At 36.7% G+C, this 19,160-nt stretch overlaps 3 protein-coding genes across 3 annotated transcripts; 2 read left to right on the top strand and 1 right to left on the bottom strand.

The window, feature by feature from the left end:
• Window positions 1–2,280: 2,280 nt before the first annotated feature.
• LOC117327083 (ribonuclease P protein subunit p21-like) lies at window positions 2,281–8,479 on the bottom strand. Its single transcript, XM_033883915.1, has 4 exons — window positions 8,342–8,479; window positions 6,625–6,725; window positions 5,040–5,122; window positions 2,281–3,063 (listed from the first exon to the last, which is right to left on the bottom strand). The coding sequence occupies exons 1-4, from the start codon at window positions 8,411–8,413 to the stop codon at window positions 2,933–2,935; spliced, it is 387 nt and encodes a 128-aa protein (XP_033739806.1). The 5' UTR covers window positions 8,414–8,479; the 3' UTR covers window positions 2,281–2,932.
• A 55-nt stretch (window positions 8,480–8,534) lies between these two features.
• On the top strand, window positions 8,535–15,296 carry LOC117327073 (protoheme IX farnesyltransferase, mitochondrial-like). The gene is made up of 6 exons (XM_033883905.1): window positions 8,535–8,796; window positions 10,286–10,748; window positions 10,962–11,086; window positions 12,199–12,269; window positions 12,997–13,229; window positions 13,580–15,296. The coding sequence occupies exons 1-6, from the start codon at window positions 8,692–8,694 to the stop codon at window positions 14,101–14,103; spliced, it is 1,521 nt and encodes a 506-aa protein (XP_033739796.1). The 5' UTR covers window positions 8,535–8,691; the 3' UTR covers window positions 14,104–15,296.
• A 123-nt stretch (window positions 15,297–15,419) lies between these two features.
• LOC117327063 lies at window positions 15,420–19,146 on the top strand. The gene is made up of 2 exons (XM_033883895.1): window positions 15,420–15,798; window positions 16,231–19,146. The coding sequence occupies exons 1-2, from the start codon at window positions 15,765–15,767 to the stop codon at window positions 18,546–18,548; spliced, it is 2,352 nt and encodes a 783-aa protein (XP_033739786.1). The 5' UTR covers window positions 15,420–15,764; the 3' UTR covers window positions 18,549–19,146.
• The last annotated feature ends 14 nt before the right edge of the window (window positions 19,147–19,160 follow it).

Raw genomic sequence — 19,160 nt, 5'->3', positions numbered from 1 at the left:
GTCATGTTTAATATTTATCACTCAAACACAAGGTCCATACATTGTCCAAGTGTCCCCGGTTTCATAGTGTTTTCCATTTTTTCCTTGATTTTAGTATTTTCTCTTAACTGCCCAAGATATGTTGCAAAATATTATGGTCCATTGATCGTCTGTCCCTGTTGGAGATAAGTTACTGTAAGAAAACCTTAAAAATCTAAGAGGCCCATTGGGCCTGAATTTCTACCTGTGCCAGCTTCAGAACAGAATACAATGTATTTTGATACAAGGAGATTTAAATCATCCCAGTTTCAAAGTAGATTTAGTTTGTTTATGAGGAGCCCAATAACAAGTAAAATAAATAAAAAATTGGGATTTTACCCTGTACGGTTACAGTTAAATATTACTGATGTAGACTTTTCTGTTACCCAAAAGAAACTTGTTATAAAGATTTTTTCAAACATTTGACTTGTGACCTTGAAATTGGATAATGGTCATGCCTTTGAACATCCTTGCAAGCCCTTCATCCCAGCAAACCGTATGCTTAATATCAGTACCCTTGGCATTTTGGTTACTAGTCCCCACCTGTTCCCAGAGGGGGCGGGGGGGCTATGATTTTCGTGTTTGTCCTTCCGTCCTTTCAGGCATTATCTTGTCAGGGCTCTTATCTCCTACACATACTTGTAACTGGAACTTGTAGTTCAAGATAATTGATTTCCCTAAATTCATTCACATTGATACCACCAACCCCGATTCAAATTTGATGAGTCCGTCAAGCAACCGAAATTAAACTTGGATCAAGATCATTCATTTGAAAAAAAACTTCTCAGCCCTTCTTCCCAACATGCCATAGGCAGGGCAAGAACCTTGGCCCTTTTGGTTTTTCAGAAGTCATTTAGGATAGGAACACATGCTCAATATGATACAGGCCAATATTACACAGTACTGACCTTTGGTTATTAAGAAACCATTTACAGATATTAACACATCTGACTTCTGAGACCTTGAAAGTAGGTCAAGATAATTCCTTTGAATAAACTTGTAGTACTATAACTCAGCATGCTACAACCCCAGTATCGGTACCCTGGACCTTTTTGTTATTGAGCAGAAATCATTTGAATCGAAGAGTTGATGTCAGACAGATGACTTGCCATGGCATAAGCTTATTTATTTACACTTCAGGCATGCGCAGATGAGGTAAAGACTGAGGCCATAACCTTTCTTAGCTAATGGAGCTGTGCGGTTTCTTATTTTGCCAGGGATGAGCCAGTGTGCTTTCTCTATTCAACTCGCTTGGATTCTGAGATGAAATGATGGACATTTGATAATGTTTCATCCATAATCACAAACTTCAGAATAAAGTTGTCAGGTCTGTTAAAAAAGGACTAGTTATGAATCTTTCCGTCACCCATAATAATGTCATGGATTTTAATGACTATTTATAGAGTGCCAAAGTGAGGGCCTTCCAGGGACAGGAGTGATCATCCTCATGGCTCTCCCAGCCACACTGAAAGTCTGCCACCATCTCCAGCAAGTGTGTGATAATACTCATATATCGGAGTGAATTGAAGGTACAGTCAAACCTATATTAAGCGGCCACCCAAGGGACCGACAGATATTGGCTGCTTAAGACAGGTGGCTGCTTAAACCAGGTTGGCCAGAAACGGCCTGTTGCCCAATTTTTTTTCAGCAGTTTATTAAATTGGTCATATCATAATGCACTTATTGATATTGATAACAATGTACCATGTACCATGTACAGTGTATTTTGAAATGAAAACCAACAAAGATAAAAGTTTTGATGAATTTGATAAAAATACCTGGTCATGTGATCAACGTGGATGTCTACTTCCGGACAAAATGGCCGCTTAATACAGGATACAACGACTCGGGGCAGATTTTTGTGGCCGTTGGCCGCGTTAGACAGGTGACCGCTTATTTAAGGTTCATTATATAGTGTTTTCCATCGGGCGGACCACAGACTGGCCGCTTAAGGGAGGTGTGGCTGCTTATTCAAGGTGGCCGTTAGAGCAGGTTTGACTGTAATTTAAGATGTGGTTTGGTGAACATCTTGACTAAAAAACTGCACAATTGAATGGCTTAGAAAGGATAGACTGTGTGTTTCATTGTTTTAAAATCCAATCCCTAGATGGCTTACATACAGATATAATAATTCTTGACTGCAAGGAATCCTTGACCATGACATTATTATTTCTGAAACAGAAGTCAAGATGATTTTGACGGGAAGTGTATAATACAGTCATGATGCTTCACAGAATACCAAAATGACAAAACAAATACATGTACATTGTAATGATATGATTTAATTCCTTCATAATACCAGTATCTAGATATTTGAAGATTTAACAAATAAAAATCAGAGCCATTGTAATAATGTCTGAATTGATAACAAAGCTCCAAATAAATATGTCTGTATTCCCTCACCTGGTATACAGAAAGTATTCCCTGACCTCACTATGGTGTTCAACACCATAGTCTGTTCTTTACGTCGGGTTATATCACACCATCCACTTCAGTCAGTCTACATTTAATTTCCCTTGACCCACAATCTATTATCTATTATTGCCTTCAAGGTCCTAGAGATCAACTATGTCCATTCAGTACTGCCTTCAAGTCCAGAGATCAACTATGTCTTCCCTTCAAGGTTCCAAGATCTATACAATCACTAATGCCTTCAACATCACTGGGACCAGATATGTTCGCTGTTAAGTGCTGCCTTCCAGATCCCAAGATCTAATATGTCTGTTGCCATGCCAGATGCCTATTGTATCTAATGCCTTCAAGCCCCATTGCCAGAAACAGCAGGTGTAGGTTGCCTTCAAGTTCCCAAAGTACTACCAAGTTTAGTCTTCAAATCACATGAGACCATCTTTCTTCATAGCCTTTAAGGTCCTTTCTCAATGTTCCTTCAACTAGGTAATTCTGTTGCATGCAGTCATGTAAGTTCCTCCCTCTTCAGCCACAACTCTGGGTGGTCTGCCCACAACTTATGATTTTCACACCACAGATACCTCTTTATGCTTTTACACTCTAGACAGGTTACAATTGTGTGTTTTTCACGCTTTCCTGTAACAGAGAATAAACAACCATTAATTGTAACAAGGCTTGTTAGGACTATTCCATTAAAATATCTACCTGACCCCCGGACTCCACATTAAATCACTTCTATCCATGGATGGATTGCCTTCCTATTACTTCTATGTAATTTATTAAATAGATTCTATGGGTGGTACCCCTTAAGCAAACCTGGAGTCCTGGGTTGGGATAAATGTTTTACTGGAAAAGTCCTTACAGAAGTCCCCAAAACTACCCCCGAATGAAGCTTTAAGACACCACAAAATGTTTCCTTACCATACTTTACCAGGTATAAGCCCATGCTCGGGGATAACATCAAACATTTTAAACTTGAATATATCTCTTTTTCATATTTTGAACATTTGTTTTCTATTGCAAAGTCCAATGGTCCGAATATTATATATATCGACAGGGTAGATTTCAAAACGAGACTACAACAGACAACACATTAACATGGTAAAATTCCTATGTGATTTCTCGAGTGTATTTCTCTTAATCTAGCTCAAATACACAAACAAACAGAAGGTATTTGTTCAAGTATTAATTCAGAAATTATTTGTTTGCAATAAGTTGATGCACAGCATTAATAACCTATACTTTCTTGATTCACATAACATAAACAAATCCGTTGTCTGTGCCACATTATGTGCGTAAACATGGAAGCCATGATTGGCTTTTCTTGCTCGCTATCCAAGCTCATAATATTGTTTTCGAAACAGCTCGTCACAATTCTTGTCTAGGGCTCAACCGATATCATGTGACAAATATGTACAATTTCAAATAGTCTAAGAAAGTAATAGCCTATGCAAAATGCAGACTTTATCAGTATTGTTAATTGTATACATACCAGTACGTATTCTACAAAATGTTTCTTAGTTCTTAGTGCCTTAAGTACTTGTGTGAAAATAAAACGAGGAGAAAATGGTTCATACATTCTGTATTTGTCCTCACAAATTGTGTGGTGACTGAACACATTTTGGAACCTTGTAACTTAGGATTATGTCACCTGCAATTCGTTGACAATATCCGAATGGAATGAATGATGTATTATTTTTTTTTGAAATATTTCGGTCATAGATCATTGATGTAGATGGGGCTATCCTCTTTCGTCTTACAATCCAAGATAGTGGCCGATTTCCCCCCTCTTGCATAGGGTCGTATCCAGGGATAAGCCCACCCCAGACTTTTGCCCATTTTCAGTGCACTAAGCCCCCTGGGCTTACCGGTGAAATATGGTAAATTATAATACCTTCAAACACCTTCATCAAAATTGAACATCTATATTTCCACCAATCAGAAGCTAGCAAATGGTGGCCATTTTTTGCAATCCAGAAATGGAATTCTAAAACCCTATGTACCAATCTTCAGCAAAATCACACATCATCTCAATTTTGACCATTTCACTACCATGACGAGTGGGCAACCGAGCTATTCAAAACTCAAACTGTTGCCATAATAAACCTATATACCAAGTTTCATCAACATCAGACAATTCAGTACTTTCAGTACCTTGACTGTGTAATGTTCCCCACTGGAGTTTGCCAAGGCACTCCTACGTATGATAATGAAAAGTAGAATTTATTAGATACATTTTGAATTTTCAGAAGCCTGTAAATTATCCAAAAATTGGACACCATCTTTTTTATCGTGTCATACAACACCAATATATCAAAGTAGAACAAGTGTTCAAATGGGACAATGGATAGTACAGGGAATAGCACAGGAATAACTGCAGCATCTGTCATTTTCACCATCTGTGCCAATATCACAACAGTAACAGTGACGGCACAACAGATTCACATTCAATCTTACAACAAATTTGTAGCATCCACAGGAAAGGGCACTATGGCCTCATAGTACCAATGTGTTTAGCCAAATTGGCGATGGGAAGTCAGTATTATGTCATGTGATGTACTAAAGCACCTTATCTCACCTGAACTATAAAACGTATACAGCAAGACAATTACCTGCAGTTCGGACTGTAGCAGACACACCTGGGACCATCAGAACACAGCACCGCCTACAGAAATTCCTCTTCATACTTGGATGTCTGATTAAAAAAGGGCGATAATTCACATAAATCATTCATAAAAATGTGTTAAGACAATATCTATAGACTCAGTTTACAGACAATATCAAAGTAATGAAATTGTTTATGTGACTTCAGGAGTCTGGCCTGCATTATTGTTGATGACAGCCAAAACGTTGATAATATCGTGACCAAAGTTTGTAAGCTACCTTCAATACTGGCAACATCCATGGCCTCAAACAGTTGATTACATGGTCTGGATAAAATTTAATTTGATGAATCATACCAAGCAAAGATAATTGATTCCTTTTGTTTAAATATGCAACAGTGAACGCTTACTACCAAATAATTCAATGTATCTTAAAACACCTTTTAAGATGGATACAGATCTGGGTCTGTCCTAATTAAATGGTATTTCAATTACTTTTCAGGACCCAAATTTAATAAGTCTTTCTAGTTACATGAAGAATAAAAAATATTATACTTTACAAATTGTAATCATATATGATGCATCATGTGGTTTCTGTGTAAATGCATCCATTCAGGTGTACCAGTTTGTAACACAAAATACAGTTCACCACCTTTAAGGCTTTAATTTGGCTTTGAACTTTCACCTTTGAATTCACATATTCAGACTTTCAAAGACCACACAGCAAACTTAAAAGACCTTTTAAAACTGTATGTACCCATTATTTCTAACACCTAAAGTGCACAGTGCATTCTATGGTGACTTTCGGTATGATTTTCATAACCTCTGCCAACCATTACGTCCAACCAATACTCTTTAACCAACAAGCTAGGAGTCAAACAAGCACTACAGACAACACCATCCACTACTCTTTCAATACAATTTTTTTAACGAACAAGAGGCCCATGGGACTTGACAGTCACTTGAGTAACTATCTTATGTATTCACAAGGTATTTCTAAACAGTTCCTATAGTAGTATAGTTTCGCCCCACCTCATAATTCTAACCAATTTTGAATCATTTCCATTTCTTACATAAACTGTTGAAAAGTTTAGCACTACTCCAGGGAGAAATATGAAATATTTTGACCCTGCCCCTCAGGCCCTAGACTGGCCCCCTGTCTCTAGAATATTAAAACTATAAATAAAATTGAGCTTTATGATTTTGATCCCTAGGATATGTCTGATCCTATGTTTCAAACTAGGGACAGATAATCTAGTATTAGAATTTAGCTTGGCAATTCTTAACAAAACAACTTAGGGTCTGGTGGCCAGTCTACTCAGGCCCCTGAGGTGTAACTTTAAGGACCATATAATTTTAAAATTTTGGTAGACCTATAACCAAGGAAAGTTTTTGCAAAATTTAATCAAAAATAGTTAAGGAGTTTTTGTGAAGAAGTCGAAAATGTGAAAATGTTAACAAACGATGGATGACAACAGAAAAAGAAAAAAAGGTTAAAAGCTCAGTGACCTAAAAATACCCTATCAAATGGCTGGTGACACCATCGCAGCTCCAGTAATATTAAACTTTAGTAATTAACCTTCGACTTACTTACAGTCTCAACACCAGTCTTTTAGTGATGGTCTTCATGATGTTAATGTAGAATTTACAGAGGCTAAGGTCTGCTGGACTTCTGGTCAGGGACAGATGTGCTGCCTGTAAAACAAACCAGAAAAAAACATGGATGCCTCATTATGGCACAAATAAAAATCACTTCCATTAGAAAGTACATGTATGTTGGAAAAAATATAGACAATACATTTTGGCATTATATTAATCATACTAATTAACCGTAAATATCTGTATAGGGGTAATTTAGCAGAACTAAAATAAGCTAGAAAATTATTCCACTTAATATTTGATCATTGATCATAGTGACCTAATTTTAGTGCAGTGAACACTAGCTGTGGATGATGGCTTCTGTCATGAAGAAATAACTATAATAACAAGACAATTTGGCAAATAATAGTCCCCAACCGATGTGCAATTATCTGGCAAGAAATCAAAGCGCAGGATGATAAATTTGTGAGTCAAAGATGAAAAATATAGGTTGGAGTTACCTACTTTTGATAAACGACACATAATCTCACCAAGATATGAACCTATGGCCCAAGTATAAAGTTCTAGTGACAACATGTGTAGGAGATAGAGGCTGTACAAACTTTTTCTTTGATGTAGCTCAAAAACAAAATGTAGGTTACAGTGACCTATTTTTGATATGTATATACACATATAATACATCACCTCACCAAGTTGAACCTATACCCCAAGTATGAAATTGAAATGGCAAGCAGTAGAAGAAAAGAGCTCAAGTAAACTTTTTCTGTGAAATATGTCAAAGGTCAAAATGCAGGTCACAGTGACCTACTTACACAACACACTGCCTCACCAAGGTGAACCCATATGCCAAGTATGTGACAAGCTAAGTAGAAGATAGAGCCCATGCAGACAAGACAGCATTTGAAGGACAGGAGAGCAGACAGAATGCAAAACTCTTAGTCCCTCACAGTTTCCAGTGGGGACCTAAGTTATCAAAAGTAAATGACTGAAGCCAGTCCTTGATAACATATTATTATGGGCTTAATTTCTAGTATTTTTTATCTTTCGTTTTGATAATATAGGCAATAGCACAAACAAACCTCCTAAATTAAAACATACATTGGGGCATAGGCATCCTCTCCTCGTTTTAAGTAATCAAAGTTGCATTGATTTTGAGTACAAATTAACTTAATTGATTTTGGTTGCAAAACTATTTTCCCTTGTTTTATCTTAAATACGAATTAAACTATTTCCCAAATAAGGTTGGAGGAAGGGGTAACTCTATGATAAAAAAATATGTCTTTTCATGATGAATTTGTTTGAAGGTTATGCCATTTATGACATGTACGCCATGTAATCAAAAATAAACTGTACTGCACGTCCTTCTTTACCACAGGGGCCGGTAGCTAATTGTCGACCAGTAACATTTTATCTGTGACCTGGGGCCTGTTCGTTTATGCGGACCAACCGGTTCGTCTGTTTTTAAATGAAAAAAAAATCACTAGGTCCGTCTTTATTTCATAAATGAACTACTCTGATCCAACCGGAACCGGTCCAACCGTTTGGACCGCAATAAACGAACACGGCCCTGCTACAGTACAGTGAGTAACGTTACAGTTACAATAATGCCTTTTAGGTTAGGTCGACAATCGCTACCAGCCCCTGTGGTCTTGACAACAGTCGCAATCCTGGCAGTCAGTTTCGTAGTTTCTTTACAATATTCTGATTATTACCTGGTACAGGAAATTTATCCGCTGATATGCTTCTTTGTTAACAACGTAACTATTATCTTTAGATTTTCCCATTTTTTTCAACGCCCATTGAATGAGCAAGACATGTGCTAATCTGTTTCACACAAACGCTTTCGTTAATGGGACCAAAGACTTAAAGCGTCTATCAGACATCGAATATTGCAAACATGTCCTTCGTGTGTACTTCACTTGCATAATCGGCACTGCTGTAGAAGAACCGTTTTATTGTAGTATGGTCACCACGTAATATTATTAATGTGTGTTTTTAGAGATATTGAATATGATGGAAGAGTAATGGAGAATGCCTCCTATGGGAGTTGACCGGTGGGACGATGGCCCACACTTGGTTACCAGTGACAGTGAGATGTCTTCGATGCTGTCGGATTAGCTTAAATCGTTCTATATCAAATGTTCTTCCATCAAGTATAATACACAGAGTAAGTTCTAATCCGGTTATTGATAACCCTGGTTAGTTATCGGTAAAGGTGCTTTCGTACCCTCGTGCCGAGAAAGATTTGAGAAATAACCAAACAGTTTGTAATTGACGATGAAACCCATCCACAAAAAGTTTTGATGTATAACATGTTATTAATTAAGGGATCCATACTCACAGAAACATTAAAAATAAATATTTCAGTGGAACATCATTTGAATTAGATCAAATGACCTAGTTTATAATTGGTAAATAATCAGAAACTATAGAATTCAGAGAGCTTAATATCTATTTTTTTTAAACAGTTAAATAATAACAAATATGTCGTACCAAACTTGTTAAGTTGTTTTTGTTCAAATGACTAAAATAGTGTTGTATTGATAATTTTTCATGAAGAAAAGATTATTTATATTCATGTGAAACCATATAAACTGTCTAATTTGAGCTTTTCCACATTGCTTTTTTTTTTTTTTTTAAAGTCTGGCACAACACAGAAAATCACTACAAATGATATTATTGTGACCGTTTCATTAGCCGCTTCACAAAAAAATACAATTTAGATAAGAGCTCTGAATTCTTAATTTTTACATTACACACCAAAAAGGCATGTAAAATAACCAGACATGGGTAAGCGTGTGACTAACCTGTGTAGACTTATTCCAGGTGTGTCTAGCTTGACACAGATGACCCGGTTACCTGTGAATGCATGTGCATTGCCATTCAGACCAAACGTTCCTCAGCTAGTCAACATTTCTCAAATTTTCATAGAAACGTTTTTTGCCAAATACTGATCAACACCAGTCATTTATTGATATCAACTAGTTGGCATAAAATAAATATATACTCTTTTATGATTCCGTTATTATATTTGATGATATTGAATATTTATGCTGGTGTAATATGGGGATTACAAGCTTAAGTGTCATGATCCACCTTAATGAATTAAAAGCGTGCATTAATTTTAAAGAACAATATTACTTGTGGATAGGAGAGTGATTATGGTGAGTAATAAGAGAACAAATTGTTTTATAGCAATCAGGCACTTTATATCAAAAGTTTATATCATTAAATGGCCACATAGTGGCCTTGAAAATCAAACAAGCTACTAGAATATAGATCTATGTGGATTTTAATTTTTTTTTTTTTTAACTTTTAAAATTAAACATCAGATTGCTATAAAACTAGTCTTTCTTGACTCACCATATTTAATGAAAAATCACTCTCCTGTCCACAAGTAACTGTGGACAAAGACCAGAACTTGTATCCTGAACTAATAAGCCTTAATTCGAATAAAAATAGTTCAAAAGTATTGCATACTTACATGAAATTCCTGTGGATTTTAAATTCAGAATATCAAAACAATCTTTATATGCATAAACTTCATTCTTAATGTATTGGCAGATTATCATTACTCAAGTGATCAAGTCACACTTATGTTTGAATGGAGCCCTTTTCCTTTATGTATAATGTATGTTAATATTTTTGTGTTAAAGCAATATTCATCGAAACCAGCAACTGCAGAACTTGAGAGTGATGACAGTGACTGTGAGTTTACCAATGGAAAACCTATCAAATGGCCACCACCAGAGAACTCAGAACAAACACCGATGAATAGTAAGGAACATGATTTCCTCCTAAAACGAGGCGAGCAAGGCTTCATCATCTTTAACAAACCTGCATCTTCACTGATCCATATACACAAGGAAAATGCTAAAAAACATGAAGAATTCTTTTTCCCTAAGTCAAGTACTGGTTTTAAGTACACTTCCCGAGCCATTGTTGCTCAGTTGATCCAGCAGGATCGTGTATCTGTTGACACACTGCAGGAGGAGCGCCAGCTAACAAGTCCAGGGCTGCAACGCCAATCAGTTGATGATTTCAACTGGAAGGAACAAAAACTGGACATATCCAACCTCCCCAACTACTATAAACGGCTGTCCAAGATCAGATTGACTGGTAAGATATGCAACTACACTTTTATCCATGTAAATCACATGTACAGGACATACAAAATTAAAACAATTTCATCTAAATATTGTCTTCTACACTTGAGATCTACACAAGATGTATCTTATTTTTGATATAGAAAATGTATTTTTACACATTCTGAAAATTTGGTGTTGGCAAAGTTGAATACTAACATGTATATCTGATGCTATATTTTCACAGGTCTGGTTGTGCTTACTACCATGGCAGGTTATGGGATTGGCCCAGCAGCTTTTGATCCTGTTACATTTGCTCTGGTTTCCCTGGGAACAGCTCTGACTTCATGTTCAGCAAATGCTATTAATCAGGTAGCCATAAGGTTTCTTGTAAAGATAGTAGTCAGTGATGGCTGTCATTGTCCTGAATTTTCAAGCTTTTTAAGTAACCTGAGACAAAGTCTCAAGTGACCTATTATAATCCCCTTTTGTCTGTCGCCGTCTGTCATGCATTCGTTAACAATTTACATTTTCGACTTCTTCTCAGCTACTCAATTAAATATTGCAGAAACATTACATGACCAAAAATCAACCAAAATTGTGATTTATATGATCTCCACTCCCCAGGGGACTGATCATGAGGGGCAGGGCCAAAAGGGGTCAAATTGACTGAAATTTCAAAAATTTTCTTCACAAGACCCAAATAAGGTAGAATCAAATACTCTTAATAGATGAAAGGGTCTTAAGGTGCTTTACCAAAATTGTGAATTTCGTAACATGTGCCCCTGGGCTGAGGGAAATCATATTTTTGACTGTCATTTGTTTGATTTCTATTGGAATTTATTCTAACTTGTTTAACATTAGCATGGGATGAAAGTTTGACGTTATGCACATGTTGGGGACTGTGTCCCCAGGGACTGATGGGCGGAATAAAAAGGGATGATAATGAATAAAAAGTAACTGAAATATTTCAAACTCAGTTGACTGTTAAGGCCAATGGGCCTCTTGTAATATCAGCTATTTACCTTATGAAGAAAATTTTTAAGCACTGCAATCTAACAGATATGCTATAAGAAGCTTTTGACATTAGACATCTTTACCTGAATAGTGAAGTGTTGATCATATATCAACAAGAAGTATCTATGGGATTAATAGTGTTGTTCCATTTTGTAAAGAACCACAAAATAAAGCTTAAAGCTGTGCAATATTTTTGGCATTACTTTTCTATATTTGCTTTGATCTTATATTTTATTGAAAAATTCATAAGATATGATGACATCCAGTTTACCTAAGGGCATGGCTCTGCACTGTCAGAAAACTAAATTTAAAGTAAAACAACAATCCATTATTTTGATAATCTGAAAATAAACTGGACTTTAACCTAACAAAATAGGTCAAGACCTGTGCATCCTACCAGAGTATTAAGACCATGGATGGTAAAATACAGACTGTACTTTTATTTAATGTATTTATTAACATTTCAGTATTTAGAAGTTCCTTTCGATTCACAAATGAACAGGACAAAGAACCGAGTTCTTGTACAAGGCCACTTAAGGTATGTCAAAAAGATAAATTTAGCCAACTTCATGTCATGTAGATCAGAAATGTATTTCAGTTAGCTGTTTAGTTGATGTAGGTTAGAAAATGTTAAATTATATTCCCAATGTTAGTATTTCCCTCCAATTTTGATAACTTGTCAATAACGGTTCATTTCCCATATCACACACTTCAGCTTTATTTTCTTTCATCTGGGTCCATGTCTGCTGAATCAAATATGCTTCAGAATAGTTCAAATCAGTTTGTTTTGTTTTCTGAGGGAAACTGGATAGAAAATGTATTTTGTGATTAACACATACAGTTACTACTCGCATAAGAAGTTAAAAAGTTGTTCTTTGCATCTGTGAAAACTGTCAATCACCTCTATGATTGTATTCATGGATTGGCCAAAAGTATATACGTGTACAAGTACAAGTCTTGTCCAACCGATTTCATCCGTTATTATCATGCTGGTTATATTCTGTATCTGCTCTGGGTATACATTATACATGTAATTGTAAAGGGAGACTGATGCTTGGTTGGACTTTGTGTCTGGCTCAATTTCCAACAAAATGGCAGTAGGGGCAGATGACATATAATATAATGTTTCACAAAAAATCTACAGTTTTTAGCTTGAGTTTGCAATGATTTTGTAATAAATGTTCATCTAAGACTTCCCATCAAGGATGGACCTGGCATATTTGATTATGATTAATGAAATCTTAACTATAATTCTATTACTATAGCCCCCTACATGCAGTAATGTTTGCCGGTGTGTCTGGCAGCTTGGGTCTGGCTATCCTCACCTTAGGTACCAACCCTATAACAACCGCCTTGGGAGCTTTTAACCTTGGCCTCTACACAATGGTGTACACACCAATGAAAAGGAGCAGTACTGCCAACACGTGGGTAGGATCTGTGGTGGGAGCTATACCCCCTATGATGGGCTGGGCAGCTTGTACTGGAGGACTAGAACCAGGTGTGTATATACTCTGTAATAGTTAGAGGTACTCTGTGTATCATATATATATAATAGGTTTTTCTGCCTAAACCCATGATGGACTCGTAAATCTGCACTGGGGGACCGACAAAGCTGTATAATATCATTTAATTTCAATGGTTCAAATTGTTACAGTTTTAATCAAATATTCATAATTTTCTCCTTACCGCAGTATTTTTTATTTTTTTTTATTTTTTTGGAACTATGATTTTGCCTAATTTGAAAATATCCTTCAAATCAATGAAAATGGAACACAAACTTACCTTGACAATACCAACCTTTAAAAAGTAGCTAGGTACTATGTTCCGATTTGATCTTGATTATTTCAGGTGCATGGCTACTTGGCGCTATCCTTTTTGCATGGCAGTTCCCCCACTTTAATGCCTTGAGTTGGAACCTGAGGCCAGACTATTCTCGTGGTGGCTATAGGATGATGTCTGTGATTAATCCTGCTCTGTGTAAACGTGTTGCTCTACGCTACTCTGTGGCAATGATTGGGCTATGTACCTTGGCACCTATCATGGGGGTGACTTCCTGGACATTTGCTGTTGATTCACTGCCATTTAACCTGTACATGTCGTACCTCGCTCTTCGTTTTTATCAGAAAGGAGACAGCAATTCATCACGTAAACTCTTTCGTTTCACACTGTTGCATATCCCTGCAGTTCTGGTACTGATGCTGCTAAGTAAAATCACCATGGATAAGGTTGTTCCTGCCGAGGTAACCACAGACAGTGTCGCTGACAATGTAACAACTTCTGAAACAGCCACCTCTGTTACAACAGTTACTGTTAACACAAACAAAACTGGTAACACAGAGGGAAATATTTCTATACCAGAAAAGGCAGCTTAATATGTGGAACAAACAGCTTCTGTTCAGCATGTTAATTGAAGCTTATTGACCACCTTTTGTGATATCAGGGTTGTAATAACAAAAACGTCATGTTTACTACAAATGGTAAGAGGCATAATACACATACTGGTCACCAGTGTCCGGTTGAATGTGTATGGATGCTTGTAGAAAATGACCATTGTCCGGTTTAATGTGTTTGGGTGCTTGGAGAAAATGACCAGTGTCCTGTAAATTCTGTATGGGTGCTCGGGAGAGAAAAAAAAACGCCTGTACTGTGAATTTCTAATTTGTTATTGACACATTTGCTGTCAGGTTATAACAGTCATGACATGGTATAGTGATCACTAAGGAAAATAGGTTTTATATATTCTACCTGAAGTGAAATGTAAGGAAAACATCACATTCCTAATGGATGGTGGAATGCTTGTGATATAATTTTCTGGTGTGATATGATTGTAGCAGCTGTTTTATATAAAATTAATGATATAGAGTGGAAGATGGATGTGAAACACTTTTGAGTATGTGGTTTGTGAAACACATTTGAACATGTGACTTGTATGCTTAATGAATGAGATCCATATGCATGTTGAGTTGGTATGTACTTGAACTTACCAATGTTGACATAATTTAAACACAAGATCTCATTGCTTATTAGAAATACACATGTTAAGTGTTATAAAAATGTAGCTGAAATCTGCTTTCAATAATGAGAAAGATACCTCAAATTTACAAGTTATAATTAATTGTATGCAATTTAAATTTGATAGGTGTTTCTTAATTTAATGTGAAAAATATTTTAAGAACATTGTCATGATATGAAGTCCTTTGTTTAACATGAGCCATTAATATTACGAAATGAACTACGAGTTGTAAATGTACATTTTGTTTTTATTTATTGTGACAATACAGATAAGATGGCTGAGAATTGTCACTTATCATTTTTGAAAAGTAAAAAAAAAATGTTCTGAATAATAATACAAAAATATAACCCCATTGTGATTCCTTATCTGCCCATTTGATGAGGAACTTTAGCCATGGAAACGTGATGAATGACAACTAAACTATCCTTCAGCAAATGGTGAAAATTGATATTTTGTTAATCATTGTTCAGGAGAAATTGATGTGACATTAAAATAATGGTTAAAAACAGTGTTATGATTCTTACAAACCTAATAAAGCCAGGTATTTTACAAGTATGATTTATATGATTATTTCACTGTCCTTACTGTAGTGTTAGTGTTGTGATTCTACATTACACGTACATTGGCAACTTCTCTCATGGCAGTGAGCCAGGTTTTTAAAAGCAGATTTTTAAGATCCTTTTACTTCTTTAAAGTTCTGATAATAAATGTTTTAGTGTAATATGCTATTCTACATAGCATTGTCTTTGTTAAATGGAATACTTAGTTACCCAGTCAACACGAACGTTAGACATAGTTACTACCCCTTAGTACTTCCTAACTGTTGGGTATACTGAAGTTTAAGAACATGTATTTAGCAAATTATCTCCCCTTAGTTGTTGTTTGATAAATGTGTCGCACGTGACACGTGTTTTCCGGTCAAAATTGTCACTCACACACTTTCTCCCCCATGAGAATTTTAAAAAGTTAGCAAGTATGCCATCTTGCTTGTCACATTGAACATTGGCCTGTCTGTAATCCATGATGTTGGTGGATGGAGAGATCAGGAGTACAGGTGACATAACATTTGTACTACCAACAGTAAAATGTCGGTCAAGTAGGGGTACATGTGACATCTCTTTTGTACCACCAACAGTAAAATGTCAGTCAAGTAGGGGTACATGTGACATCTCTTTTGTACCACCAACAGTAAAATGTCAGTCAAGTAGGGGTACATGTGACATCTCTTTTGTACCACCAACAGTAAAATGTCAGTCAAGTAGGGGTACAGGTGACATAACATTTGTACTACCAACAGTAAAATGTCAGTCAAGTAGGGGTACAGGTGACATTACATTTGTACTACCAACAGTAAAATGTCAGTCAAGTAAGGGGACAGGTGACATCTGTTTTGTACCACCAACAGTAAAATGTCAGTCAAGTAGGGGTACAGGTGACATTACTTTTGTACCACCAACAGTAAAATGTCAGTCAAGTAGGGGTACAGGTGACATAACATTTGTACCACCAACAGTAAAATGTCAGTCAAGTAGGGGTACATGTGACATCTCTTTTGTACCACCAACAGTAAAATGTCAGTCAAGTAGGGGTACAGGTGACATTACATTTGTACTACCAACAGTAAAATGTCAGTCAAGTAGGGGTACATGTGACATCTCTTTTGTACCACCAACAGTAAAATGTCAGTCAAGTAGGGGTACATGTGACATCTCTTTTGTACCACCAACAGTAAAATGTCAGTCAAGTAGGGGTACAGGTGACATAACATTTGTACTACCAACAGTAAAATGTCAGTCAAGTAGGGGTACAGGTGACATTACATTTGTACTACCAACAGTAAAATGTCAGTCAAGTAGGGGGACAGGTGACATCTCTTTTGTACCACCAACAGTAAAATGTTGGTCAAGTAGGGGTACAGGTGACATAACATTTGTACTACCAACAGTAAAATGTCAGTCAAGTAGGGGTACAGGTGACATTACATTTGTACTACCAACAGTAAAATGTCAGTCAAGTAGGGGTACAGGTGACATTACTTTTGTACTACCAACAGTAAAATGTCAGTCAAGTAAGGGTACAGGTGACATTACTTTTGTACCACCAACAGTAAAATGTCAGTCAAGTAGGGGGACAGGTGACATTACATTTGTACTACCAACAGTAAAATGTCAGTCAAGTAGGGGTACAGGTGACATAACATTTGTACTACCAACAGTAAAATGTCAGTCAAGTAGGGGGACAGGTGACATCTCTTTTGTACCACCAACAGTAAAATGTCGGTCAAGTAGGGGTACAGGTGACATTACATTTGTACCACCAACAGTAAAATGTCAGTCAAGTAAGGGTACAGGTGACATTACTTTTGTACCACCAACAGTAAAATGTCAGTCAAGTAGGGGTACAGGTGACATAACATTTGTACTACCAACAGTAAAATGTCAGTCAAGTAGGGGTACAGGTGACATAACATTTGTACTACCAACAGTAAAATGTCAGTCAAGTAGGGGTACAGGTGACATAACATTTGTACTACCAACAGTAAAATGTCAGTCAAGTAGGGGTACAGGTGACATAACATTTGTACTACCAACAGTAAAATGTCAGTCAAGTAGGGGTACAGGTGACATAACATTTGTACTACCAACAGTAAAATGTCAGTCAAGTAGGGGTACAGGTGACATAACATTTGTACTACCAACAGTAAAATGTCAGTCAAGTAGGGGGACAGGTGACATCTCTTTTGTACCACCAACAGTAAAATGTCGGTCAAGTAGGGGGACAGGTGACATTAATTTTGTACCACCAACAGTAAAATGTCAGTCAAGTAGGGGTACAGGTGACATCTCTTTTGTACCACCAACAGTAAAATGTTGGTCAAGTAGGGGTACAGGTGACATTACTTTTGTACTACCAACAGTAAAATGTCAGTCAAGTAGGGGTACAGGTGACATAACATTTGTACTACCAACAGTAAAATGTCAGTCAAGTAGGGGTACAGGTGACATTACATTTGTACTACCAACAGTAAAATGTCAGTCAAGTAGGGGGACAGGTGACATTAATTTTGTACCACCAACAGTAAAATGTCAGTCAAGTAGGGGTACAGGTGACATCTCTTTTGTACCACCAACAGTAAAATGTTGGTCAAGTAGGGGTACAGGTGACATTACTTTTGTACTACCAACAGTAAAATGTCAGTCAAGTAGGGGTACAGGTGACATAACATTTGTACTACCAACAGTAAAATGTCAGTCAAGTAGGGGTACATGTGACATCTCTTTTGTACCACCAACAGTAAAATGTCAGTCAAGTAGGGGTACAGGTGACATTACATTTGTACTACCAACAGTAAAATGTCAGTCAAGTAAGGGTACAGGTGACATTACTTTTGTACCACCAACAGTAAAATGTCAGTCAAGTAGGGGGACAGGTGACATTACATTTGTACTACCAACAGTAAAATGTCAGTCAAGTAGGGGGACAGGTGACATCTGTTTTGTACTACCAACAGTAAAATGTCAGTCAAGTAGGGGTACAGGTGACATTACATTTGTACTACCAACAGTAAAATGTCAGTCAAGTAGGGGGACAGGTGACATTACATTGGTACTACTAACAGTAAAATGTCAGTCAAGTAGGGGGACAGGTGACATCTCTTTTGTACTACTAACAGTAAAATGTCCGTCAAGTAGGGGTACAGGTGACATTACTTTTGTACTACTAAAATGTCAGTCAAGTAGGGGGACAGGTGACATTACATTGGTACCACCAACAGTAAAATGTCAGTCAAGTAGGTACAGGTGACATTACATTGGTACTACCAACAGTAAAATGTCAGTCAAGTAGGGGTACAGTTGACATTAATTTTGTACTACCAACAGTAAAATGTCAGTCAAGTAGGGGTACAGGTGACATTACTTTTGTACTACCAACAGTAAAATATCAGTCAAGTAGGGGTACAGGTGACATCTCTTTTGTACCACCAACAGTAGAGTGTCAGCCAAGTAGGGGTACAGTCATCTTTCGTGGAGTGTAATGTTATCGGATGCCTTGGCTAGCGAAGATGGGTTACAGGTGACATCTCTTTTGTACAACAGTAAAATGTCGGTCAAGATCATATGGTCCAACCTCTTGCTTGTTTGAGTGAGTTATGGTTCCTTGTATATGTTTTTGATATTCACCACTGTTCACCAAATCCAACACATCTCAACATCGTTGTATAAACCTTCTTGTATTATGATGAAAAAGTTTTATAGAGATTCTTTATTTTGGGACTTAACAAATTTAAATCTTCTGTAAATATGCGACTATATATTTTGTTGCTAATTACTATCAATACTTCAATATGATCATGTCTTATAGCATTCATGTGTTTCATATTAAAACTTATGCTAACGATCTGTGAAAATAACTATA

The sequence above is a fragment of the Pecten maximus genome, chromosome 1 (genome assembly GCF_902652985.1).
Source record: "Pecten maximus chromosome 1, xPecMax1.1, whole genome shotgun sequence".
Taxonomy (NCBI): Eukaryota; Metazoa; Mollusca; class Bivalvia; order Pectinida; family Pectinidae; genus Pecten; species Pecten maximus.
The sequence above is the reverse complement of the archived record's forward strand: the minus strand, read 5'-3'. Positions and strand labels throughout refer to the sequence as shown.

What these genes read in the sequence shown, in the direction of transcription:
- LOC117327063 (XM_033883895.1), top strand. Translation starts at nt 15,765, where the DNA reads ATGATGTTGGTGGATGGAGAGATCAGGAGTACAG. An exon ending in TGGAGAGATCAGGAGTACAG is followed by an intron (nt 15,799 to 16,230) that starts GTGACATAACAT and finishes GTAGGGGTACAG; the next exon opens with GTGACATAACATTTGTACCA.
- LOC117327073 (XM_033883905.1), top strand. Translation starts at nt 8,692, where the DNA reads ATGGCCCACACTTGGTTACCAGTGACAGTGAGATGTCTTCGATGCTGT. An exon ending in CATCAAGTATAATACACAGA is followed by an intron (nt 8,797 to 10,285) that starts GTAAGTTCTAAT and finishes TTTGTGTTAAAG; the next exon opens with CAATATTCATCGAAACCAGC. An exon ending in CAGCAAATGCTATTAATCAG is followed by an intron (nt 11,087 to 12,198) that starts GTAGCCATAAGG and finishes TTAACATTTCAG; the next exon opens with TATTTAGAAGTTCCTTTCGA.
- LOC117327083 (XM_033883915.1), bottom strand. Translation starts at nt 8,413, where the DNA reads ATGGGAAAATCTAAAGATAATAGTTACGTTGTTAACAAAGAAGCATAT. An exon ending in AAAAGACTGGTGTTGAGACT is followed by an intron (nt 5,123 to 6,624) that starts GTAAGTAAGTCG and finishes TTTTTTAATCAG; the next exon opens with ACATCCAAGTATGAAGAGGA. An exon ending in TGCTACAGTCCGAACTGCAG is followed by an intron (nt 3,064 to 5,039) that starts GTAATTGTCTTG and finishes TCTCTGTTACAG; the next exon opens with GAAAGCGTGAAAAACACACA.